At 42.8% G+C, this 27,324-nt stretch overlaps 2 protein-coding genes across 4 annotated transcripts; both read right to left on the bottom strand.

Annotated features, from left to right (window-relative positions):
* Window positions 1-8,596: 8,596 nt before the first annotated feature.
* On the bottom strand, window positions 8,597-25,147 carry LOC109478694 (cyclin-dependent kinase 12-like). 3 transcript variants are annotated; one of them, XM_019780385.1, is made up of 13 exons: window positions 24,426-25,147; window positions 21,246-21,353; window positions 18,300-19,061; window positions 17,006-17,056; window positions 15,670-15,809; window positions 14,629-14,799; window positions 13,878-14,067; window positions 13,401-13,457; window positions 12,918-13,019; window positions 12,163-12,240; window positions 11,815-11,931; window positions 11,258-11,389; window positions 8,597-10,751 (listed from the first exon to the last, which is right to left on the bottom strand). In XM_019780385.1, the coding sequence occupies exons 1-13, from the start codon at window positions 25,067-25,069 to the stop codon at window positions 9,491-9,493; spliced, it is 3,813 nt and encodes a 1,270-aa protein (XP_019635944.1). In that variant the 5' UTR covers window positions 25,070-25,147; the 3' UTR covers window positions 8,597-9,490. The 3 variants fall into 3 exon arrangements, with proteins under 3 accessions (XP_019635944.1, XP_019635946.1, XP_019635945.1); XM_019780387.1 differs by lacking the exon at window positions 21,246-21,353; XM_019780386.1 differs by lacking the exon at window positions 17,006-17,056.
* Window positions 25,148-25,198: 51 nt separating this feature from the next.
* Window positions 25,199-25,888, bottom strand: LOC109478731 (multiple myeloma tumor-associated protein 2-like). Its single transcript, XM_019780449.1, has one exon. It carries the CDS (start codon window positions 25,775-25,777, stop codon window positions 25,280-25,282), a length of 498 nt encoding a protein of 165 aa, XP_019636008.1. The 5' UTR covers window positions 25,778-25,888; the 3' UTR covers window positions 25,199-25,279.
* Window positions 25,889-27,324: the final 1,436 nt, after the last annotated feature.

Genomic DNA, 27,324 nt, shown 5'->3' on the forward strand with positions numbered 1-27,324 from the left:
ACAAAAGATGCACTACTTGACATACATAAGGAACATACAAGGGTACTATACTAGGCAAATACAAAGTGTTCTAGTCACTGAGCTAACATAGAGTAAACTTCTTCTCGCTTTTTTGTACAGTGGAAAATGTGGGAGCAGATCTGTGGGAGCAGAGCATTGGGTACCTCCCTAGTTCCGCCCTTGATGCAAGGGTACAGGCTGATCTAGGAACGTTCAGAGACTGTTTACAGAATTTAAGGTGGACGGATTCAATGGGGCAGAATCTAGGGCTTTTGGCTGAGCCCCAAATTTCTGAGCCGTAAAGTAAAATAGGTTTTACACAAGCGTCGAAAAGTTTGTTTTTAACTGATAGTGAGGCGTACGCGTTGGCTTGATCTAGTGACTGTTTAATTCCGAATAAAGCTTTCAAACCCTTGCAACTCAAGTACTTATTCACAATGAGACAGCATGTGCTCCGGACAAGCGGGGGTGTGCAAAGTTGTACTTATCGGCCACGGTAGTACTAATGATCCCGGGTCTCCACCATACTAACTACGCTGGTTGAAAAATCGTATAAAATATAGCCAATAGTGAGATTATTATTTTTCCCATTCCAACATTTATCACAATACATGGTGGCGGCACACTCAAGCATTTTAGTTTCTGGAGAGAGATTAATTTGCCAGCCCATCTCCGGAGAGATGTGACCCTAGCGGCGGACTGACTCTCCTGTCCTCCAGCCTAGACACGGTTCTCACCCGGGACAGCCCTCCTCCCATACACAGCCCCCCAAGAAAAAAAAGAAGTGTTCGACTCGGAACCAAGAGGTCCCGGGTTCGAACCCTGCCACGCCACCGATCCTGTGCCCTTAGGAAAGGCACTTTGCACTGCTTTCCTCACTTCGCTAGGGTGAAAATACGTAATGTATTGCCCTATGTGTTGGTGGCGGCATAAGTTGAAAAAACACTGCTGAGTGGGTCGTCACTACGTCTAGTGATTACATATATATGTTGGCCGAAAAAAAGAACCGCCGCGCGCTAGCCGTGCTAGGAAGCAAACGTTGGCTGCTAGAAAGTTTGCACAGGAGGCTATAATGGTACTGGATAAACTGGATATTGGTACATACATGTAGGAGTTAGGCTCTTGCACGTTAAAGAACCCAACACACTTATCAGGGACTAGAAGAGGTAACCCGATGACCGGTGTGTGTAATTGGCTGAATTGGGCACATCGCAGACCCATGTCTTCACTCCCATCACTTAGCCTCCTTCGTAGACTTGTGGGGCGGCAGCGTTAATTTTTTTCGGGGAGCGATGCTAGTTATGCCGCGGAGGGACGGTTTTGCCGCCGAGGGAGTTTGCCGGGAGAGATGTTTTCACCGGGGAGAGAGGTTGCTCGAAGGACAAGGCTGCGAAGGAGGCTACCCGGCGCGGCCCATCACTTACGATGCCTCGGAAAGTAATCATGTTTACCGCCGGTTCATGTTACATTATAGGCTCCAGACAAGCTTAGAAGAATGCGTCTGGGTCTATAGATAAGGAATTTGCTGATGTATCTTGTATCTTCGTTCACAAAGAGATGATACCTCTGGAATCTCTGACAAAATACCCTTCTCAAAGGGAAACTTGGCACGGACCTTGTACGTAAGATAAGATTAAGAAGTGTTTCAGAAGAACGTATGAACAAGGGAGGACCAAAATAATTATAACCAACCGACGAGGGGCGACATCGACTTCCGACGAACTTTGACCCATTGCTGACGTCACACGTTGACAGAACCACGTGATCACAACATTTGGGTAGGAAAGCGAGTGATTCGGTCAAAAATTTCGGTAATTCTGTGAGTTGGAGAATATTTCAATGGTTCTTTCTAACGTTTTACGTTTCAAACAGGACAAAACTTGTGCCGCGTTGTGCAATGGAATAGCACGGGGGAATCGAACCCCCCATGACCAAGGCCATGTCGCCAGTTTGCTTTTCAAACCCAGCGCACAATGGGCAAAGCTGTCGATGTAAACAAAAAGTAAAAAAAAAACAGGTGATAGGAGTCTTAATCCGTTCTATAAAATTGCAACATGACGTAACCCAACACCAGTTACCATGGTGACAAACGTCTGATCCAGGTCATTGACCTTATTTGTTTGGAGAAGAAAAAGAGACAGACCAAAAACAATGTTTCCTTCGGTACACCCTCCAACAGAAAAAAATACAGTAAACGACGTAGGCACATTCGTCGTACGCTGCCGTACTAATTTGTGTCGTAGAATTTTCAAGCAGGTTGTGACGTCATGACAGAACCAACAACCGCCGACAAGAATCAGGCCCCATATTCCCATCAGGGTAAATTGTCCGGATCGAGCCGAATTGATTCGCTTTGATTCGGACTCGGCTCGATTCAGACAATTTTACCATACTGGGAATGGGGCCTAATGCAACCTTTTTTGTAAGGAGACAGCTTAATTTCAACATGAAATTGACTATCCTAAGAATGCATTCAGTATGCGATCGAAGGACATACAAATGTACCGTATGTGACACGAGCGCTGAGCCTATTATTTATTACAATTATTTAGCACTGTGTCCAAAATGCTCCCTTACTTCCCCACCATTCCCTACCACACAAAAAAAAACAATTTTACTACTAAAATCAAAGAACCCACATATTATAGAAGAAGTGGGTAAATTCGTCTTCCATTGCCTAGAAGAAGTCAAACCCAGTAAAGCTAGTACCATGTATGTTGTAGAATATAGTATAATGCTAGACGTAGATATAGTCTCACATACCACTGTATTTTCTTTCTTATGTTGTTTGTAACTGCAAGTAGCCCTCGGGCAAGAATTTGCAATAAACTATTGAATTAGCTCATCTGGAAAACACGTATGTGACGCGAGCACTGAGTCTATTAAATTAGCTCAGCTGGAAAACACGGGGTAACTAGAGGACGAAACACGGGGTTACTAGACGACGTTGCACGCTTGTGACCGCACCTGTTTCTCACTACCAGGGTTATATCATTATGAGTGCTACTTGTCAAGTCTAGTGATACGATGAGAGGTTACTAGTATTTAAGCCTAGCAGTCAATGGCATAATCTTGTACTTGACGCTAATGTGATGACAGTAGTTCTGTCTATCACAGTGTGTGAAACATGAAACTCTGCATAATATCAGCGTCGATAATGTCGATGATAGTGAATATTCTCAATGGTTAGGTTTACCAACGGGGCAAAGCGGGAAGAATTGTTTACGTAGACTCCATAAGAAAGAATTAATTGAACGAATACTCGTTCTTATTATAATTCAGAGCAAACAATTTCTAACCGGTGCAATCAGCCCAGTCTGAAATCCTTTTGCAACGTCGATACTCGATTTTGCAAATTTTGTACAAAATTCGTCGGATTCTTCAACGCAAACGCTACTACTGCATATACCGGACGTTCACTGACAATGGCGCCACCTACTGGTGAAACTTGTCTTTGCAGCCGGTTTTACGGTATTGTCAATGTACAGGACATCCTATACTTGAACAAAACGTCATTGTTAATAAAACAACTACTGTACCGAAGAAAGAACTGTGGAAAACAAGACGCAGATCTTTTCCCAGTATTCGGTTGGGTTGTTAAAATTACATGGCGATTAAACAAAGGGAACCCTGTGTGCTATAGCTGCGAACAGGAAAAAACAACTGCCTATAAACTCCGTCTGGAGGTCATGACCTTCTTCACGGAGTAACAAGGAATCGGCGATTTCAGACTTCCGGGCAGTATTGCGGGTTTTTGTGACCTTCACGCTCACTACATTTCCTGTGTCTGGCCTTTTTGACCTCCTGTCAATCTTCTCCTATCCTCGTGCTGTCAACCTACTTTCAAGTTCACCCCATTTCCTGTGTACGAACTTTTTATCTCCTGTCATTTTGCCTGAAAATATGACTTCCCCCACCCACCTTCTGTCAACCGAATAAAGATAATCCCGACTTACTGACCCTAATTTTTTTCCCTAGGCATTTCCTGTCGCCTGATTGAAAACTAGAGCTCTACATCAAATGTTTTTTTATATCGTCCCTATTATGATCTTTGATTGGAGAGTAATTACTTTCCCGGCATAACACTTTCATTTTAGTCGCCGCCACAGGCCAAAACAGTAGAATCTATTCGTGATTTTTGCCCTTCTTCGGTTAACCCAAAGACGTTCTGGAGATCGGTTACCCATGAGACAGCAAGTGCTTCCAACAAGTGTCCTTTACGTCTCACTTCATTTCCTGTGTCTGGCCTTTTGACCTGTCAATCTTCTATCCTCGTGCTGTCAACCTACTTTCAAGCTCACTCCATTTCCTGTGTCTGCACTTCTTTATCTCCTGCCATTCTGCCTGAAAATATGACTTCCCCCCACCCACCTTCTGTCAACCTAATTTATCTGGACAAGACAAACAGATGCACAAACCCACAGCTCAGCCACCCAAAACAAAACTTCCGTACCCGGACGTGAACATGGTGGTGCTGTATGTGCAGAACATCAATTGTTGTGCTCCGCAGGACAAGGGTTAAAAGACTACATCGGTATCCTGGTTCTTGTTTTTAAAACAAGTCCGTGTCCAGTGATTTTACAGTGCCATTGCAATACATTGGTGACAACATCTATGTGTGCGGGATTAGGCTTCCATCTGCTCATTTCAAATCTAAGTATAATGGAAAATGTCACTGTACTTCTACTAAACCCTGACGCTGATCTCTCAGACTTCCCTGAGATTACACGTTTCATTGGAAGATCCTGACTGTCCAAGACAATTAGCAGTTCATGGCAATTAGTGGTTGGACCAATGAAAGAACGACTACATATCCGTAAAAAAAATTGCATTTCTACGTTTTGACGGAGGTGGGCGGAGCTATGGGATGGGCCTATATTGCGTATTCGCACCATTGGTGTCACCGACTCTAGATCTTCCAGTGAAGATATAGGTACAGCTACAAGTATCTTATATGCGTTTGTATTCTCAGTCTGTGGTAAATTGTTTCATTCTGACGTAACGTCTTTGGGAAGTAGCTGAACAACCCTATGACGCTGTAGACCTACTCACGGTACTCGCATTAACTTTACGACTCCGAAAACTTTTGACCATCAGAAGTAGACCGTTCCCAATTTAACAGAAGAAAGCGGATACTTCAGGAAGGTGCATGTATTTCGGGCTTTCGTGACTTCAAGTTCACCCCATTTCCTGTGTCTGACCTTTTGACCTGTCACTCAAACCCACGTGCTGTCAACCTGTACCGTCTGGGCAGAAACACAAGGTCATAGTTGTGCCACCCAAGACAATACTTCCGTCCCTGGAAGTTATCATTACGCGATATAATGCTGATGGTGTCGTCTCTACCACCCTTTGAGGGCGCGGTAAGACCATACATGTATGTTACCGATAAGGCCATGTTGATTTCATTACATGGATGACATCCTCCGGGAACCCCAAAACTGATGCGCGCGTGCGAATAAAAAAAAGTTTTGCACAAAAAAAAGGTGTTTTCATTATGAAATCTACGTGGTCATGAGGGTTGTACAAATGGGAATATGAATATGGTTTGGCGAATAGTCTAGTCTTCAAGTTCATTTCTTTACAATTTCGTCTTTTTTCGTTTGATTTAGGCATTCTACGACATTGGTATGGTTTTTTTTTGTAACTTACGGTATATTTTTGCTCATTTTGCAACTGTTTTGTACGATTTACAGTATGGTTGAAAACTTTTTTTTTTGGAAACGGCCGAAAATCCATGCGCGCGCGGATGTCATCCATATAATCAAATCGACATGGACTAACGGCTATGTGTGGCTGACAACACCACGCAATGCCGACGTTTGACTGTTGTTATCAGCTCAACCTGTTATTTGTGCCCTTTTCGGTTCACCCTGGTCCAATCCACCATCCAGATACCGGAAAAGCTATCGTTCTTGGAAAACTCGTAATTTATGTGTATGCCAGCGAGACATATTACGTACGCCACCTGGCGACTTTCGTTGGAGTGATATTATATTAATATATAATATTTATAATTCATTTATTACGCCACGAATATTTCCTCTTTTTATAACGCAAAAAGTCCGAATCCTACAAGGGCGCAAGGAAAACGTTTTTTTCTACTTTAAACAGTATATCAGCTAAAAAAATTACTGACTAAATGAATGCCCAGCCAACCTGATAACGTCTTGACAATTGGTTAGGTTTTGGTGTTCCTTGTAAGATTTCGACTACCAAAATTTAAAAGTTCCTTGTCAGTTGCAGTGGTGTCGGGAAACAGACGTTTATTTAACCCATTAATGTACTAGTATATTCACTGTCGTTTTGAAAGATTCCGACAACACCCAACGCCTTCTGTACATTACTGTCAAATTAAAATTACCGTTGTGATGGCCTTTTGACTTTGGCCAAGTTTATGCAAGGTGTCAGTGTGTTGTATTCTCGTATGAATCAATAGTCGTTTTTCTTCGAGCAATTTTCTGTCAGCGGATGGTGTATAATAGCACTATAAGTGTTATAATGCGACTTAATTAAGGAACGGGAGTCAAAAGGTCAAGTGAAACGTTAACCTGACAGTTGACAAAGGATTGACAACTACACACACACAGCACTCAGTCGACACAAAAGCACTCATGGACCCCCCCCCCTCCGAAATAATATATATTACTAGGCTTTTCTTGTACTGTATTTACGCCACTATAGAATGTAGATTTTCCTGAAACTATTACTAAGCGAACATACGATTCACTTCATACATTCAGCACGCCATTACCTACATCGATTTGTGTGTATGCACGTGTTTCCCTTCAGTATAATACAGTATGGTTTGTTTGGATGGATAAGGTTAAAGGTCATGGTCGTACACTATCCCCCCTCCCAATCGAGCGTACAGATTGGAGGTTCCAGAAACGTCCAGCTCTACATAAGCTTCCTGCAAGAAATAGCCATACGTGGCAAATCTTTACGGCCAAAGTTATCTTCCCATTATGGAATTATAAAAAAAAAAGCGATCTGAACAAATTTATCTAAAAAAAGCGCGCACGCTCTAGAACACGGAGGTGAAATCTGGACTGCCCAGGAAGTACCACACTTCTTGTTGTTACTTTAAATAAAGTATGAATCTTGATTTGGAACCGGACAAATTGACTACTAGATGCGTAAAGGAGGCAATGCACGTCATGGCCCACCGACCCACTTTTTAAACCGGGACGGCGGCAGGTATCGACTTACGGTAACCTTTGACCCACTAACGACGTCACACGTCCCGAAGTTTGGTGCGTGGATACAGCAGACAATCCACAGGCGTATGAATCCTTCTCAACTACGTTATTGAGAACGGGATTATTTATCAATTAGAACCCTGCCCTCTAAAATCTTGAGACTTTCGCTCCCTTGTCATCAAACGATGTCGCCTCATCTATTACCGAATTTCAATTTATGTCCAAGTGGCGTATGCTAAACCTCACTTCAAATTCCCCAGTCCCTCTACTTTAATAGACGTACCTGGTAGATGATAACACCAAGTTGTCTCCTCTTGACGTTCCAAGATTCCGTCCTGCTGCCAAATGAACAGCTACAGATGTCTTCGGACGACACTTTGAAGCAAACTTGAAAAGTTCATCAGCATATAAATCCTCCTCAGAATTTTGCACTCGAGGTAGAGAGTCACTCATTTCTTCATTATAGAACAAATACATGTAGATCCTCTTCTTTCTTGTGCACCCATCAATGCTGATCTTCAAACCGGGGCTTCCTTTAGTGGATCCGCGGTGCGGTCTTCATTTTCCCGACTTAATTTCGCAACAACGACTGCTGGTAGCTGTGTACATGTACAAGTCTCAACCAGTACTACCAATGCGTTATTGTAAAATCATATACATGTATAAAGAAACGGCTTCTCACACACAGTATTACAATTGTGAAAATGTACAGACGTAGCTATACACAAACGTAGAAACTGTTGACAGTGATTTTCAACAGTAAAAAGGCGTCCTCATGAAGGTATAGGGACTTTTCACTGGGACACTGGATCTTAATTGTCCTGTATCAAAATACACCTACAAAAGTACTAACACTAAAATTGCTACATACAGTGGATTGTACATATGCTAATAATTTAAACAACACGTATTGAAGACTAAAGATATGCTCTTCCGACATCGACACAGTTCGTATTAGCTCACTTTTTGAGAATGCCTCTGAAAATTGGCATCACTGTTAGGAGGAAAAGAATGTTGCCCTCGTTGCTTAGGATGCTACATCAATTTTATGTTATAATTAATGGGGCCAAATGTAGGTTCCCTATTTATAATAATTTCCAAACTGTTGCTATTCTTTAACATTGCATGTTAGTAACACATGTAGGGTTAACAGGTGGCAAAAGTCTTGTCAGATTATAATGAAATTAAGAACATTGGCATCAGCCAATGACAAGGCACATGTAGACAACCAATCAGCTAACTGGAGAGGGAAGTACAAAATGTTTGAATAAAGACAGGAAAGTTTAGACTCACCCTTACTTCTTCTTTCTCTCTAAAAAAAAACTTCAGAGATGATTAGATCTGAAAAGCTGTGGCGTCAAACTATCAAAGTTACAAAGTTCAGTCGTGATATACATCACTATGTTTTATTGAACCATAATATGGGAACGGTACATATATTAGTGAGAGGACTTCCAAAGCAGCAAGTCCAGCGAATACCACCTACATCCAATAATGATTACTGCAGTCCTGTACAATTACATTTCAGATTCAAATGTAATAGATTCTACAATTTTAAAGAAAATTTCAGTGCAATAAGGAGCCTACGTGTAAGCTATATATTGTCAGTAATGTGCCTACGACATCAAAGTTAATGCTGATTTGTAAACTACTACATTATATTCAAGATAAGGAAATTGACTAAGTCTGTTGCATGTGAGTAGTGTATGAACTTGAAAGTTTGCAGGACAGCTATACTATTCTGATGTACCCCCTCCCCCAACCAACCAACACTTGTTGACAGCAGCATATGTTAGGACCACATTTTTAAGCAAAAAAAGGACAGAAAAAATATGTCACTGTCACAGAGTTTAACCTTTGAAATTAATACCTCCAGTCTGTAGAAGAGAGACAACTGTCAAGCACATCTATGGATTAATCGTGTTGACTCCGATTCAATAATTCCTCAACAATTGCACAACATCTAGAGATATCAAACATTACAAAGCCTTCATCCACTACAAATTCCATAACAAGACATTATTTTTCCCCATTTTTTCCCCTAACCCCAAAAATTAAGCAGAAAGTGAAAAGGAAAAAAACTAAATGTCGAAGAAGAAACATTTAGACATCTTTCAGCATCAACATAAACTTGAAATATTTTACGTCTTGAGTGGATAGGCGATCATTTGGTCACAAGAATATGAGATATCCCATAGACAACCAGGAAACTCATCCACTTCTGAAGCAGTCCATGCATCAGCCCCCGTTACCACCTGGTCTATACGTACTTTATATTCTACCAGTCTTCATTGCCATGCTCCATAGGAGGAAGAAGGATTGTAGGGGGGCTGCCCACTAGGTCTGCCTGGCTGGGTGCTGTCTGGAGAAGGTTGTTGTTGCTGGTAGCTGGTCCCAGAGTAGCCACTCCCACTCGCAGTTGCATAGCTCGCCGAAGTGCCTCTCGCCCCACCAGCCATCGGGACGTCTCCCGTCGAGCTCACCGCACCGACGACTCTCCCCGCCATCCTGTAGTCTACATCCCCAACAAACGCACCACCCGAACCGTACCCCTGCCCCCCTCCCCTCCCCTGCCCGGACTGGCTGGGTGCCATGGGCTTGCTGCCGCTGGGTTGGCCAGAGGTGGAGAACACAGAGTCCTGACTTAGCGCGTCTAGTATAGCCTGGCTGGTGACTGTTTCCTGTTGTAACCCTACCTGCCCACTACTCCCCACACTAGACCCAGACATGCTCCCGGGCGTGCCTGTCTGCCCGCCACTCTGTGAGGCCTGCTGCTGCTGTAGCAGTTGGATAAGGGCAGCCTTTACTCCCGCTGTGGAGGAGGACGGGTTCTCTGTGCCCCCCGGACCCCGCATGTCGGTATCCCCGTGGGGCAGGACTTTACCCCCCGGGGCGGGGGCCTGCGGTACGCTACCTACTGCCGCTGAAGCCATGCCTGCAGCCTGTGGGGGAACGGCGGACAAACTGGGAGGCTGTGTTTGGGAGGGAATTGTGGGCGCCTGAGGCAGAGGGGGTGCCACTGCAGCTTTGGGCGTGATTGGAGTTTTGGGTTTAGCCCCCGGGGTGCCTAGTCGCGCTCCCAGGGCGTCTGAACGAGCCTTCCCCACCACGTCCCCTCCCCCACTGGGCTGGGCCTGCTGTATGGCTGCAGCGAGCAGCAGCTGCTTATGGAGGTTGTCTATCAAGAGGGAGGTGGAAGGGTCAAGCTTCACACCTAGAAACTGGGCTAACTGGCTTACGTTGATGGTCGGCTGGTTCTGCAGCAGTTTCAGGAGACCCACCAGCTGAGCCTGACTTACGGTGGGATCTGCCGTCGTGGTCGTGGCGGCCTCGGCTCCGGCCTGCGGCTTGGCCCTGCGGCTGCTGTCTGCGCCCTGGGCGCTCCCCCGGCCCTCCGACGAGCCCGACTTCTGACCGGAACCCTCGGCTCCGATCCCCAGGTCCAGCCGCTGCTGCTTAGCCTGGAGAACAGGCTCCTCCATGCGGCCGTCCCGGTTGCGTCGTCGCTTCTTGCTCCACAACTCGTGACAGTCTTGCCAAGTAGGGAGCCTGCATTAACAACATAATTTAGCACATTATTCATTTCATTTCGAATAACCAGATACACTTGGAATGTCCTCTATCTTGAACAACAATGGTAATCAAATTCAAGCTGGCCACTACATCATGATTGTGTTTAAAAAGTGTGCTACCTTCCACTTTGAAATACTAGAGGAAAATATAGAATGTTGCACCCTGCCTGCGCAAAACCACGGCCCCTGGATGTTTGGTCAACATTACATCCGAGTTTTGTCCGTTGTGTATCTTTTCCGCCACAACATTCGAAAACTACCGACAGCGTATCATACCTTAATATGGAAACATGACCTTTAATGAAATGTAGAAATGTAAAAAGTGGTGCACCCCTCCCACAAAGAAAAGTCTGAACGAATTGTCACAGGCTAAAACTCTTACTATGTCAGCTATCATCTTTCGACCTTGTAGTTTTTATCTTCAAAATTGTAGGCAAAAGTAACTTAAGTCCACTATACGCTGATGAAATGTTTGGTACGTACTCTTGTGTTAGTCCCCTGTCAACATCAACTCCCTTCAGCCAGGACGACTCCAATGCTTGGTCTGCCGTGCATCTCTTGGAAGGGTCGAGGGTCAACATGTGATCCATCAGGTCCAAGGCCGGGGTAGGGAAGCTGTGCAGATCCAAGAACAGGTTTTATTAGTTGAAGTTCTGGATCAAAGGACCAGGGTTTGAATCCTGATCTACCTTTTCTACTATCTACTAGCAAACGGCTATGGTCCTTTTTGGAGATTACTGAAACTGTTAAAACTGTTAAGACTATAGTAAACTATGTGGACAGCATGATAAAATAAAAAATCTGGGACACTTCCTCCTTAGAAATATGCTCCAGTAAGAGAGCCCACAACTTTGCAATCTCCTATCAACAGCCTGAAAGTTGAACCTTCTCCTTGCTACCTAACCCCAAATTGGTGCCAAATGACTACCTGACCATGGTGAAGGTTAACACAACCTCTTGAGTACCATTTTGAGGCAAAAACAATGGCTTAAGGTGGTTTGTTCACATGCAATATAGATCTGGATCCCCAGTGCACTTACTAAGCGAACTCCTCCCTCAGCCTCCTGCGGTACTGTTTCTTGGGTTTGATGGTGTGGAAGTAGGGCAGCTTGATGACATCAGGCCACACAGCCGGGCAGGGAGCTCCACAGATACGACTGTGGACACACATTACAAATACAAGGTCAGGACACATAATCTTAACGCTACGGAGGACAGCACGTCGGCAGAATAAAGTGCGCCTGCGCAAAACCCTATGTTTTTCACGGTTTTCGGTGGATGTTTGATCAACATTAAATAAATGAAAGGGAAGACACAACTCTGGAATGTGTGTGTGTGTGTGTGTGTGTGTGTGTGTGTTTGTGAACATCTTATAGAAGACTTCAAACCTGATGAGCTCCAACTGAGCTGGCTCCTGATTGGCCTGGAAAATGGGCTTCCTGGTAAACAGCTCTCCCAGAATGCACCTGTTACAACACATTTCTTTGGTCAGTCAAATTCTTCTGCAGATACTACTAGTGCATAATACTAGCACATTATTCAGAAGCATAGTTTAGAAGGGCTTAGAGAATTATGCTTTTACTCATCCTGCTTGCTTGCTAGTTGATATTTCAGGTTTATAATTATACTCAAAACTACTGTTTGAAACGACTACAGCATGTTCTGTTTCTGTTGATTGTTTGTTTGTTTGTTTTGTATAACCGGTAAACCGCCTTTTTAGGCGTAACGCACCAGTTTTGTACATATACACATATAGGTACAATCTTCCCAAGACCAGACTGTAAGGTTTGCACCACTCACACCGGGAAGGACCTATTCTCTTTTCAATAAGTGTGGTGGGTTCTTAAACGCGTGTGGGGAGTGGCTCTCCCATACACGCGGCCTCCATTTAACGTCCTATCCTAGGGATGTTCCTAACCAAAGCTAGGTACTCATTTACACCTAAGTGAGGTGAGGAAAGTTGTGGAAAGTAGATTTCCCAACGGCACAAGATTTGTGGCATAAGGCAGGATTGGAGCCCGGGACCTCTTGGGTCTGAGCCAAACACTCTTCTGTTACGCCACAGCAAATGAAGAAAAAGTGATGTACAGTCTTCACTATTTTGCACATTACAAACACTGAATGTCGGCAGAGGTGTACCTACCCACAGCTCCAGATATCAATGGCTGGACCATACTGCTCCTCTCCCAATAGTAACTCAGGAGGCCGATACCACAGTGTTATAACCTTGTTGGTGTAGGGACGTCTGTAACAAGGAAAGCAATTCTTACACCATTGTTTTAAAATTTTGATATACAACTGATCACTTGTTTCCATGAATGCTTGGAAAGGTTGCACTGTCTAAAACAAGAAATCTGAGATTCTAAACCTAATGCGGACATATATAACGCACAATGTTCAACGCAATGTTATCAGCAAAGTGCCAGTATAACCCATAATATTCACAACTGTTGCGGTTGTCACAGCTTTTGATAAATTCAAACTTCACAACTGGGGTAAGAAAAACCTCAGTTAGGGACAACTTCCTTGGGGTTTTTCTCCGTAGATAACCAAACTAAGAGTTTGTGTTTCAGTATTAACAAAATGACATAACTATACAAGGGGCATGTAATAGAAATCTACTTACGCCTCCTCTGCATGGTAGAGTCGGGCCAATCCAAAGTCAGCCAGTTTCACTTGCCATCTAATGGTGAAAAAATATCTTGGTTAGTACACCACATTTGACAAAAACACTCCTTGTAGCATATTTACTGACTTTATTGTGTTGACATTGGAACGTTATGATGACTTTGATTTATGGACATGCTTTTATTTTGATGCACCAGATTTTATTTGACTGTTGTCCACCTTTTGTTGCTGACTAAATATAATCATGTCTTGTCCTGTTAACTAGCAACAAACACAAAAGGTCCACTGCACTGACATCGAACCCCCACAAAGCTCATACTTGGACCTGACCTTCGTATCCCCAACGGTAACCTGCCTGCCAAAAATTATGAACGTTGAACCATGCCTTCAAGAATTATGCCGCTAAATCAACAGTCTCCCACACTAAAGCCAACTGATTTTATAGCCTTCTAACGAAGGCAATAAATATCTGTACCTGTTGTTGATGAGGATGTTGGAGCACTTGATATCTCTGTGGAGGAAGTTCTTCTTGTGGCAGTAGTCCAGCCCCTGCATGAGCTGCTTCATCATGGACTTGATCTGGTCCTCATTAAACTGGACCAGCCCAGACTCCAGCAGGCCCATCAGATCGTGGTCTACGTACTCAAACACCAAGTAGAAAGCACCTACAGAAAGCAGGAAGATTAGCATGCATACTAGTAGTCATCCTTTTATCACCTAAAAGATCACCAAAAGATTGTTTTCCTTCTAAGATCACATTTTTATACCCACTTATTATGCAGAACGTGGGACTATTCATTATCCACTGCCTCATAAACCTCATAATAGCAAGCATAGTAGAAGATAAGTATTTTCCAGACAGTAGTTGTCTGTTTCCTATTACTGTATTGTACCGTATAGCTCTGTTCCATTGTTCATCGTACTTCTCAAATAGAGCCAGTGGACTTTCTCCAGTACAATGACAATGAACTGTATGATTCTACGTGAATACTACATGTATACAATTTGTTGTTACAATTCTGTTTTTCCCCATCTTTCTCACAGGTTGTATTTGTCACACTTAGTGTAAGAATGTCACTATTCGTACCGTTGGGAAAATGACAGCGATGAGACGGAATTCGACCAATTTCGACTTTATTCGTCTTTAATAAGAATGAAAAAACGTCATTGTTGCAGCAATCTTAACTAAAGAAACAATCTTTCAGTAAAGAAAAGGCAGTGCAAACCTTTGTCTTTTCTGAAGTCCAGGGCATCAGACTTGTCTGTGACTATCTCCTTCAGGTTGACAATACTTCTGTGACTGAGCTGTCTCAGGATCTTGATCTCTCGTACAGCGGTGATCGGGAAGCCTTCTTTCTCGTTGTCCAGTCGCACTTTCTTCAGGGCAACCACTTCCTCTGTACATCACAAAAGTTCCAACAGAGGACATCAAAAAACAAAGTCACTTTGAACTTCAACTCAATAACCTTATCATTAAGCTAAAAAACAGCTGAAGTTAACCTCCTCCCTGCTGCCTAACCCTGTATCCAATTACATATTTGCTGCCAAAATGTTATTGAAGCAGGGAGGTTAGTAGTTGCCAGTTGGTGTATCCATTGTCTAAGACGTCTTGAAATGTTCTCAGTCTTGAAAGAAAGGGGCCAAATGACAAAGATGGCCTCATCATAAAATGGCAGTTGAAATATCAATTTTCGATATTTGAGTGGTGACAAACTTTTTCTCTGTGATGATGTGCAAATGCGCAATGTACTGTCACAAATATATTATTACTAATAGCATCTGCAGAATTTTCCCTGGCTTGTATGCCTGTCTTTTGACTAACTTGATTGATGTATTTTTTCACATTCTCTACAGGTCTATCCCTGTTTTTGTTACAATTTTTTTTTGGTGACACAAACAGTAACAAGCTATCATCTATTATAACATTTACAAAAGTGAGTTGTAAAAACAAAGTAGAGCTAGAGAAGTAACCTTTGCAAAGCAAATGCATAATGTTTACCTTCGGACATGGTCTGCTCTGTTAATTCTTACTCAAACACACATGTACTACTAGTATATGGTGACAGGAGCAGAGCAGATCATGAAATTGCAACATTATGTAACCCAACACCAGTCACCATGGTGACAGGCGTCAACAAATCATGTCAGTGGTCAGGTCAGAGGTTAGTGTTTGGAGCAGAAGAGGAGGAAGAAGAAACTGAGTAAAAACAATGTTTTCCTTCAGTAAACATAACAATTATAAGGTTTCAAGAATAGGTCCCACTGACTTGTCTGCTTGTCTTTAGCCTTGTAGACCTGTCCGTAGGTGCCTTCTCCGACTTGAGACAGGATCTCGAACACGTCCACACAGCGTTCCCCCCACTCCACCATGCCTTTGTTCCTGGTGCTGGCTCGCGACGCTGCCACCCTGGGGTAGAAAAAACACAGCCAGATACATCAGGACAGAAAACACTGCGTTTTCACACTTCATACATCCAGCTCTGAACAGGCCTCAAAATTAACTTTTCTTCCTATTGTCCCAGCACTGTCCCGAAAATAAATTTCAACCGTCCCAAAGTGAGGTTGAACTGTCCCAATCTGTTTTTTGAGAAGTACTGTAAGACTTCAACTTGAAGTCAACTTTATTTTTTTGCTTATGTTCACTCCCAGGCGCACTATAATTTCAGAGTAGACGGGATTTTTCTGGATAAAAAAAGCCTGGACTTGTGCCTGATAAACAAAAGAAGGGCTGACATTCTGATGTTGATAATTTTTCTATTGTCCCAAAAATGTCCCAAATTTCTTTTTAGTTGTCCCAGCCTAAATTTTAGAGGTCAGTGGCCATTGGACCACTTTTAATTTCGAGCCCTGTCTGAAGAATATTCATTGACCACGCGTTATGATTTTGTTTCAAATCCAATTGAGTGGATACCAGGTATTGTTCAACCTAGGGGGCTTGTGTATCCAATCACATTCAGGGCAAAGCGGATAGTGTCGGGCACGAGTCGGGGACGGGCTACCACGCACACTCGTAAACTCTCCGTCCACTGCCTTACGAGTCTGGCTCCCAGGCTAGGCAGAACCAGGAAGTGTTCAACAAAATTGCGGTATACATGAACCGTTTCCAGCGAGGGTGCAAGTTTTGAATCGCAGATGCAAAATGTAATTCCGTATCATTTCAGTTTATGGCCAAACCGAAACAGATTTTGAATTGAGAACGGGGCCTAAAATATCATGAACTATAAACTTGTACTGTACCAAACCAAACACAGTACCAAACCAAACAGCTATCAAGAAGTGAGAAATACTACAGGATCCTTCCTACTGGTAACATAAACAGCAAAAAACTATCAACTTGAACACTTGAAAAGTGACCTGTAAATGAACTCAAACTTCACATTTACTTAAAGATTAGTATCACTTCTTTATTATGTTGTTTGTATTATGTATCTGAGACTGGACTTCATGCAGATCTATGGGGAAAACTGATGAGAGGAAAAGTAGTACTATGGGGAGGCATACAAGTAGTACTATGGGGAGGCGTACAAGTAGTACTATGTGGAGGCATACAAGTATAATTATGGGGAGGCATACGTCGCACGGACTAGTGGTGGTCCCACTTACTTAGGAATCTTGATGGAACCGGTTCGCTCTTCCTGATACTGGCGGCGGGAACTAGAGTAGAAGACATCGGGAAGCAGACATTCATATTGTTACACATCAGGGAAAAACCTTCACACAGAAGCAAGGCTTCAACAGCTTTCGGCAAGCTCAGATGTGGAAACCATGTTGGTGTACGGAAAGAGAAGAAATATGAAAAACAGTTCTTGCAATGTAGAATGTTCACAAAACAGCAAAGGTGACGAAACGCCAAGGTTGATACGGAAGGAGACAAGGAAAGTACAGTTGAGGGATGGCAAACTCTTTGTGAAAACAAACATCTGGATGAGGAAAGTGGGCAAGATGGAAGACTGAAGAGACGTATTTCCTCTGGACTGAGTGTGCATCATGTGCCATAATGACCTGGCAGTGGGTTCCTCCAAACTTTGTGAAAAAAAGCTGTTTGCTGCTCCCAAAGGCTTGATCAGCAAACATACCACATCATCAAGTCTCTTCTTCACATAGTACCATGATGTACTTGAGTTTCTTCTATGGTTTTCAATTCATTTTCCTACTATATCTTGGCCAAGCAGGAATTGTCCAGTGTTTATGAATGTTCTTTCAAATGTTCTACAACATTTTAAAGATATTCCACAATCCACTTCCTACATTTAGTCTCCCATTGCCCCTTTCCTTTATTGGCTTTATCTCTTATAGTGTTGTATCTTCAATACTTTAGAATTGTTGTGTGTGTGACAATGAAAATGAAATGGCTGATGATAATGAGAAATACCAAGGCAAGACACAACAGAAAAAATTCCCAAATCTACTGAAAACAAAAGTGTCTTAATTGTTCCGTAATGATATTGTTCAAAGCTAGTGTAATTTTTAGTGTCACACAACTTGGCTCTTATAGATAAAGTCGAACATTTTACACATGCATACATACACATGCATGGAACCTAAATGTTTTTTTGTTTCTATCACTGTAGTAAAAAAGATCATATCTGTGCCTTCACATTAAACGACAACCAACATTTTACAATTGCAATGCTTACTTTTGGTCACACTGATTTTGACAACTTTCCATTTCCCATGCAAAGAGAGCTTAGAGTTTAAACAAAATTTACCGAAATTCAAGAATTTGGAGATTGAATTTGAAGAGTACCTCCAGAACAAAAGTGTAAGAAGAAGGCAACACTCCTGGTTGTGTTTTTTGTGCAAGCACAAGGAAGACTACACAACAGTATGTAGTACATGTAATATGGTACTACATGTAGTACATACTGTAAGAGAGCTGAAATAAGTAAGTACCCACTTTGGTTTGGTCCTAGGCTTTCTGTCTCTCGGGAAGGGTTCCTCTTCGTCCGGAGGTGTGGTCACGTCAGGAGGCAGGGGCAAGTCTGTCAGTCTCTTCGGTTTTTCCTCCACTTTTATCTTCCGTGGTTCTATGATGGGACTGTCAAACTCGTCTTCTTCTAGAGGCACCACTTGTGGGAGAGGTAGGGGAGGAAGGGTGGGCATGGGGGGCTCCGGGGGATGTTCCGGAGACGGGGGTGGGGGAGGGGTGTCCACTTTAGGTGTGGGCGGAGTCCTTGGTTCTTGAGCCTTCGGCGGCTCGGAAGGAGTCAGTTCAGGCTCAGGCGGCGTCTTGGGTTCCTTCTTCACCTCCTGTCGGACACTTAAAGGAGTGGAGACTTGGGAAGTACTCTCACTTCCCGCCTTGGAGCTCTCTACGTCTTCTTGTTCGTCCTTGACGACAGTCTCGTTTGAGGGCTGCGACTTTTCTTTCTTGACGGCTCCCTGTTTGGACTCGCGGGCTTTCTCGTCTTTTCGGAACTTGGTGTGTTTTTGGAGTTCGGCAGCCAGACTTCCCGCGAACATGGCCCGCGTTTTGTCCAGCTGCTCGCTCTTCAGGAAGCTCCGTGGGGAGAAGCTAGAGGACCGCCGGCGCGACCGGCTGCCCGAACGGCGGCGAGACCGGCTGTGGGAGCGCCGGGAACGGCTTCTGGAGCGATGAGAACGACCGTGCGAGTCCTTGTAGTACGGACTGCGGCTTCTGGAGTGTTTTCTCTTCCGTCTGCAAAACAGAAAAGGGACCATAGAATTTCATAAAGCGGCTACCACAGATTAAACTTACAGAAACATGCATAGCAAATAAGACATTTCATAGCTGAGCACAAACAAATTTCAAGCCTTTCTTTCTCTCAAAGGACTTGAATGTCAATTTCACCATTGCTCGCATGCTATTCCATTGGAAACCTACTTGACATTAAGTGGAACATTTTCATGAGAATCAAAATTCAGGAACCAGTTGTGCATAAGATACTCAATCCAAAAGTATAACAATACTCAACGCAGTATTGACATATTCTGTGGTAAATGGATTCAAAAGATAATTAGTCAGCAGTCTGCCTGTCATACCTACTCTGTAAACAATGCAATGTTGGTAAGTATATGTATAGGGTTAGCATTTAAAAAAACATCCACCAATTTTTCATATCACACAAGCAATGTCATGCTAACAGGGCAACTGCTTCTGAAATCAGTGAGACTAAAAGGTTTATTGTTTGCGGCACAACACTTCTGGATAAAAAGCTTGTTCATGTTTCAAAACTAGAAAGACTATTCACTGCTGAGCTCTGCTTCATGAAAGAGAAATAAACTTTTTTTCTGCAAAGTGCTGTCATTTCCTGATGCAATCCATGATGAGTACGTCTGTTAGTACACATGCTGTGTTATCTACCTGTCATGGTCATACCAACATGGACTCCATGACAACAAAGGTGGACTGACTTCCATGTACCTGAACACAGTAGGGAGAAAACAATCATCATCAGTACAAGTCTGATTGGCTGATGGCAAATCACATCACAGGACAGTCAAACCTGATTGGCTGATGGCAAAACACATCACAGGACAGTCAAACCTGATTGGCTGATGGCAAAACACATCACAGGAGAGTCAAGCCTGATTGGCTGAAGGTACAAATGCAGTAACCATGATTCACATTACAGGAGATTAATGGTTGACTGTACATCAGGCAATCTTCACAACACCATGACTTTTCTTTTACTTAACCTTTACCTGTCCTATCTAAGTACATACAGTTAAAATGTCAAAACAACATCACAAAAGATGTGAGGTACAAGTCAAATTACATGCTTACATCACATGAATATAAGAAATAACACCACATTCTCATTACTGGCAGTGAAATACTAGTAGTGTATAGGCAAATCTTTATCGTCCATTGTCTAATTTGATGCCTGGAGGTTACTAAAATTGGTTACACTGCTACATGTAAGACACAAAAATAGGTACTGTTACAAGATAGAGGGACTCAATCCAACAGCCCAGGTAACTGTCCCAAACTTCTTGTGGTAAGGCCGTTGTGTTTCCTGTTTCATTCTTGAAAAACTTAGGGTCGGTAGGTGGGTAGGTATTTCTTTTTTTTCTTTCTTTATTGAAACTTTGGCAATCTCTAGTGATCCAACTTATGATCCTATAAAATACAGTTTAACAAAGTAAAACTTGCATGAGGACACTTGTCGTTTCAATGTCAATGTTCGAAAACTGTTTTATCACTCAGGAGTCAGATCAAAGAGCTAGAAAATGTCGATCAGCTTGACAAAAATTATGTCCCTTGCAGGGGTCCACCCACAAAAAGGCTAGAGTCAGCACTTCTTTCTAGGGCCGGTCGGGAAACAGGAAACAACTTTATCAACAAGGCCACTAAACAGTGCTAAGTACTACCAGCATACAGAATTCACAAGACCTAAAAGCAAAAAAAAAAGAAAGCTAAAAAAAATACAACAGAAAGCATTAGGTTTCAATACTATCCCTGTACACAGCTCAATACAGCTCCATATGACCATAGCTTGAAGGTGTTTTACTAGATGAGGAATGTGAACTTTGCCCTCAACAAACAAAAGGAGGAACGTACTAGGACTAAGACTAAGAACACTTAAGCTCTGGTAAGAGAGAGTGAGTGAGAGTAAAAGAGAGAGAGGGGGGAGAAAGAGAGAGAGAGAGAGAGAGAGACTTCTTCCAGACTACACTGCCACCAACAGACTCAAGAGAAACAACCACAAGTTTTAGAAGAGATCCAAAGGTAAGACACCTCATGGCCAGCAAACCCAAAACAAGACTATGGCTATCCTAAGATGAGAGTTCAAGTATAAACCATTATAGTGCATGTAGCTAAAATGTAAACTCAGGGATGGCAGAGAGAAGGGGGCAATGTTCAAGAGTGGTGTCACACCTTTGGTAAGCATGAACATCACGTCCTCTTCTCCCAGCTGAGCTGGCAGCATGAGGCTGCAGTTCAGGGCCTCCCTGCTGGGAGGCGCTGCTCCACACAGCCTCAGTCCTGCAAGATATAGGATATTGACAGTGACCTCATAGTCTTAAAAACACACTGTGTATTCATTTTTAAGGGATACCGGTCTTATTTCAGCCTGCTCTCTCCTTGTTTGTGACAAAAGTTGTTGGAAAGCTGGATAGGATATTAAAAATCATACAAGTTATGGTGCTTTAGATGGACAGACCCTCCCTCCCACTTAAGTAAGTTTCCAAAGACAAGAAGCAAACTCAATATCAGAGAATACTTGTGCATTAGAACTACATAGAAGTTGGGAATGATGCCACATTTGTAGCCAGGCTCTGCCATGCAAAATCACAGCATGTATAAGAAATATGTTCTATGCATTTATGTATTATAAGTTATACTTATAGTGTCATACAATGGTTAGATACTTTGAGTTCATATCCTTTTTAGGAGTAAGTTAGTGACCTAATCATTAACAAGAGCAACTCTCAATCAACCCATGCAAATGAGCCAACCACAGCAAAGAAAGTTCACCACCGAAGCCAAGCAGATAAGTTAAACCAAATAAATGCCAAAACTCCAAGTCCTTGAATTTCTAATTTGCACAAGCTACCTTTATCATTGACCTTAAACCTAGGCAAAAAAGATGCCTACACACATTTGCTAATAGTAATTGCCATGATTAAGTAGTAGGACTGGCAGATGATAGTTTGGTGGTTTGCCTACCAATAATTTGTATACTCATACCAATACTTGATGTAAACAAAACTAGCAATCAATCGTATACCCTGAAGCCTAACCCAAACAATGCAGACCATCAACTTTCTCCTTTCCTGATATATCAGGAGGTCATCTACATCAAGATAAGAAAACTCTTTCCACCTTTACTAGAATATAATAGCAGCCCTTGGGCTACGTTCTGTGGCACCTGATGTCAGCCAGTGATCACTATTGGCTGTTATAAATTATAGCAGGGTTTCAGGAATTTTTGTTCAAATAGCTGCACTGGTGAACCTTGCCTAAAAATTTAGGTGCACAGAAAAAAATTTGGATGAGCAACATAGACTATGTAGACTCATAAACCTAGCTTTGAAATTTTGAATGAGTAACTTACATTTCGCCTTAAAGTTTGCATCCTGATTTAAGTACGTACCCCCAAATTTGGGGCTGGTCGCAGACAAAAGTTTTATTACTTTTTCGGATACTTCTAAATGTTCAAGACTATGCTGTATACTAGTGCATGATAGTAACTTTAATGGTGCACAAAGTATATACCTGTTCTTTCACCCAGCATTTCTATCTGATACGTAACCCTTCATAAATATCTACCGTAGATGGCAGTCAATTCTAACTGTGAAAGTATACAAAAGTACAAGTGCACCCACAGTGAAAAATTTTGTGCCCAGTGTCAATTTTGGGTGTCTAGAAATGCACATGCACCTTGTATTCCGAGCTTCATCACTCACAATCATATTCAACAAAGCAGAATAAAAAATCATTGCATGAAGTACCCAATGAATGTGATGCTGGCACAGGTATTTTGGGTTAATGACCAAATTTTTTTCTCCACAATTGGACACGGAAAAGAAACTTACTTGCCATCCCTGACAACAAATGGCCTAGCAAATTTTACCAAGTGTTTGAATAGCAGACAATTGAGCTTGAATTTAGCTCAAACTGAAAAGGAACTGCTATTGGGAAGTCAAACAAAGCAGAAATGCATGTGGTCATTCCTAGCAATGAAACCAGGACAGCATTCTGAGGCTATAGTAATTTGACCTTGACTTCACAAAATAAATAACCTTGACCTTTCAATGATAATGATGCAATGATGCCTTACAGGAACAAAGTTATCTGAACTAGTCTGAGACTTTTTCAAGACCACCTATGGCTTTCATCAGAAAAGGACTCGAGAATTTCAAACAAAGTGAAATTCTTCCATTTCTTTCAACTTGCTTGAACTCTTTGTTTAAGTTAGGCCACACCGACTTAATTTTATGGATGACATCCACGCGCACATTGATTTTCACCTGATCTCAAAAAAAAAGCTTCAGGCCCGGGTAGTCCATGGTGGTAAGCGACAACGAAGCCGATGGTAACTCTGGAGGACGGCACCCAGGCTACCGAAGCTCCACGACTCAAGAACTCAGTACATATGTACAGTGTTGATTCATAAACTTCCCAAAAAGCCAGCATGTACTGGCCTGTCGTATACGTCGCTATGTAATGCGCCAAGTTCACAATACCGGCTTTGTATTACTGTGGTTTAGTAGCATTTTTATTTATGGCCGGATTTTTCTTTTTTTCGCCCGCGCGCACTAGTTTGGGCATCTTCAGAGGATTTCATCCATAAAATCAAGTCGGTGTGGCCTTGTTGTGAATAAAAAAGAACAAGTTCACACAGTTAGTTGTCTAGCTTTCCCTGTATGGGTAGAAACTGCAGTTCAGTACAACCAAGGACATAACAAAGCTGATATTGACAGTGATAACAGATGCATGCTGGGTAGGTTGTTGAAGCTTCTCTGCTTGAATTGCTGCTCCTGAATGTGGTAAATGTAAATGTTATTGTGGTAAGTTCCATGTATACACTGCAAAATCAATTAGTCTTACAAAGCACTACATGCAACTTATTATCTGATGATGTGGTTTTCACAGTTCACTACATAAATGTATGTTTGCCTGCCTATTCATGATGGTATAATATAAACAGGAAGTTGAAATTATGCCTGATTTTTATCTCCGCTTTAGCAAGTCTATTCTCGAGTGCGAAGAGCACCTTTCTCATTTTAACACTATCAACTCGACTACTGCTGACATTGAAAACTGAATGAAAAGCACTACAAGACCTCACGGCATACAAATGTACATGTACTACTCACTACCATCCACCTCATTTTAAAACTACAAGGGGATTCCCTGTTTTAACTTCCTGTAAATAAAAATTATGAGCACACAGAAGTGCAGTCGGATTGTTATCTCCAAGCAGATGTTGGGGTGAACAATTGTATTTTTTGTCAGACCTTTTGACAGTCATCTGCCCTTGACCAAGGCAGCCTGAGAATATATTGTGTCTCCCAACATCTGCTTGAAGATCTAAGTCTGCTGTGTACCTACCTCCTATCTGGAGTGTAAGGTGACCTCTCACGTGACCTCCTCCTGTTGTAAGGTGATGGGGAATGGTATGGACTCCTGGACCTGTACCCGTACGGACTTGGCGTTCTCCTGTGCTGCCCGTACGGGCTGTAGTATCCGCTGCGCTCGTACGCGTACGGGCTGGGGGTCCGCCTTCCATGGCCATACGGACTCTGGCTTCTCCTCCTGTAGGGACTGTTCGGGCTATGTCGTCTGCCGTACGGACTGGGGGACCGATGTCTATATGAGGGGCTCCTGCTGTAACTATGATGCCCCCTGGATGGCGGAGTTGGACTTGGCGAAAATGACGATGACCGTTGAGATGGAGAAGCTATTTCCTTAGGTGGGCTAGGATCAGTCCTGAATGCTTTAGGCAATTCTTTCACACGCGGTTCTTTCTTTACAACCTGTGGTTTAGAAGTCTCCTTGGAATCTTTGTCCTTTGACACTTTGGAAGTTGGCCTGCTGCTTGTTTTTGAATGTTCAAGACTTCTCTCCCTCTCTTTCTTTGCTTCTTGAGACTTTTTCGATTCCGGCTTCTTCTCTGGTGATTTTGGCTTCCTTTCGACTTTCTCCAATTTAAGCCTTTTCTCTTTCTCAGCTTTTAGTTTTATCTTCGCCCTCATTTTTTCTTTTTCCTTCTCGTCAGTCCTGCTTTTGGAACTTGTTGTAGTTGAAGATCTAGTCTCTTTTTCCTTCTGCTCTTTCTCTTTTTCAGTTCTTAGTTTTTCCTTGGCTAACTGCTTTGCTTTCAATGCTTTTTGAAGTTTCTCCTTTTCTTTTCTTCTTTCCCTGTCTTTGTCTTTAGTTTTTAGGAGAGTCTTTATGTCGTTCTTTTAATCTTGTTGCCTCTTTGCTGGCAGTGCTTGATCTTGAATGAGATTCTCTATGCTCTGGTCTAGGACTGGGGGCCTTGGAGGTTTTTCCACACGGGGTGGGGTGATGATAACCCCTTCGTCCGAATCAAATCCTGCTGAGTTTGAACTGATGTCATCATATTCAACCAATGGTTTTACCTGAGAGTCAGTCGAGTCCTTTCTCTCTCCATCCTCTCTTGTTTGCTGCTCCTGTTTTTCCTTGGATCGCTTGGCACGGCGGTGTCGTCGCTTCTGAAGCTTCGCCTTGCTGCGTTCCTTCCGCCTTCGGGCCTTGGCTTCGGCGTCCAGCGAGTCGGACGCCACGACCGACTGTTGCTGCTTCTCCGCCCGCTCACGTCTCTTCTGGCTTCGGCCATGTTCTCCGTCGGGACGGGTCTCGGACTCTTGATGCGAATCGCTTCGGTCCCGACGCCGCGGCCGATCGGAGCTGGGCATCTTCCCGGATGTAGAACTCATCGAAGTCGACCGAATCACGCATCCATAAGGGAAAATCCCACACGGAACCAAACGCACAGTCCAACGATGTAACGTGGGCTTGTTCTCGGCTGGAGGCGTTCCGTTGCCCGTAGGCTGCACCACTGGTGTCCCCCAGAAATAATCGTCAGTCTTGAGAAGTAATCCAGGAACCAGAACCAAGTTGTGGCTGTGTTGAAACTTGAAACAGTTCTCACTGTAGCTACAGCCAATGCATCAACGCCACATGCTATGACCTTTCACTCGGCAAATGAGTTTCTAAAACGCCGGCCATTTTGGCGAAGCCCTAATTTCCCCGTGAACACAATTGCTTCAACTAGTTCATCTGCCTCAGAGTTTTCTCTCCAATTGTAAAGAATGATGACTGATACTCTTATCTTTGCTTTGGTAAATCTTTATGACTGAAATCTTTAATTTGGAGACGATGGCGGCGGATTTGGCGCGACAGTATCACCGTACAGTTCTAACGCCTCTACGCCATTTCTTTTCGCACGGCCTGCCGGGATATCCTGTTTCGTGACGTGTACACTGGATCATACCACTACGTCAGACGTGGGAGGTAATCTCCAAGCAGAGGTGTGATGTCATTTGCTGTACGAGTGAAACCTGTAGGAGTGAAACATCTGCTTGGAGATCACGACCAAAAATATTCGACACCAACCAATAGGGATATAGTTCTCCTTTTCTTCATGGAGGAAGAAAAAGTTCTCCAACCCTAAAATTTTAAATTTTCATCTTATAGCTAGGACATGTTTTAGTCGCATATGGTAATTTAATATCACATACACTGTAACAGAAAGTTGGATCTCTACATGTAGGTATAACATATCAACTCTTGAGACAATGTTTTCATTGTTCAAGCTTTTATTGCAGTAGTGACAAATAATTAAAAGTCAGTGATTTACTTACATGAAAAGCAGTTTACAACATATCGTGGATTCATCAGTTAAAATCATATTTCATACCAAGTAATTACAATGTATAAAGTGTCAAAATTCGGGCTAGATCAATGAAACATGTAACATTACATGTATTACTATTACTCTTGCCATGTACCTATATGACAATGCATTTGTTGCAAATTTGTAAACCACATACAGACTTAATGTGTTGCGACATTTTGGACATTTGTACACAAATTACAACTGATTCAGACTCAACTGTCATAGACATGCTCAGCAATTCTTTCTAAATCCCCCCACCCAATTATCATTAATGGAATATCCCAACTGAAAACAATGTTCTTTTGCTGTGTAAAAGCCATCATGCCTACACCATGTTGTGTATGGTGTAAAATCCGGCTTCACAACAGTACAGTAGTAGTAGCTATTCTTATACAGGGTAAGCCTGGTAATTTTGGTTTCTATTATGTACTTCATCAAGGCCAGCTGGAAACATCGGCTGTCAGAAAAAAGGCCTTTGCTTAGTAGAACTGGTGCCCATGCAGGCTGGTTACCAGGCTAATACATGTACAGATGTAGTCTCCACCTGACTCCTTTGGGCTTTCCAGGCTAAGTCCCCTGGTAATT

The sequence above is a fragment of the Branchiostoma belcheri genome, unplaced genomic scaffold, assembly GCF_001625305.1.
Source record: "Branchiostoma belcheri isolate BF01 breed outbred unplaced genomic scaffold, Haploidv18h27 scaffold45, whole genome shotgun sequence".
Lineage (NCBI taxonomy): Eukaryota > Metazoa > Chordata > Leptocardii > Amphioxiformes > Branchiostomatidae > Branchiostoma > Branchiostoma belcheri.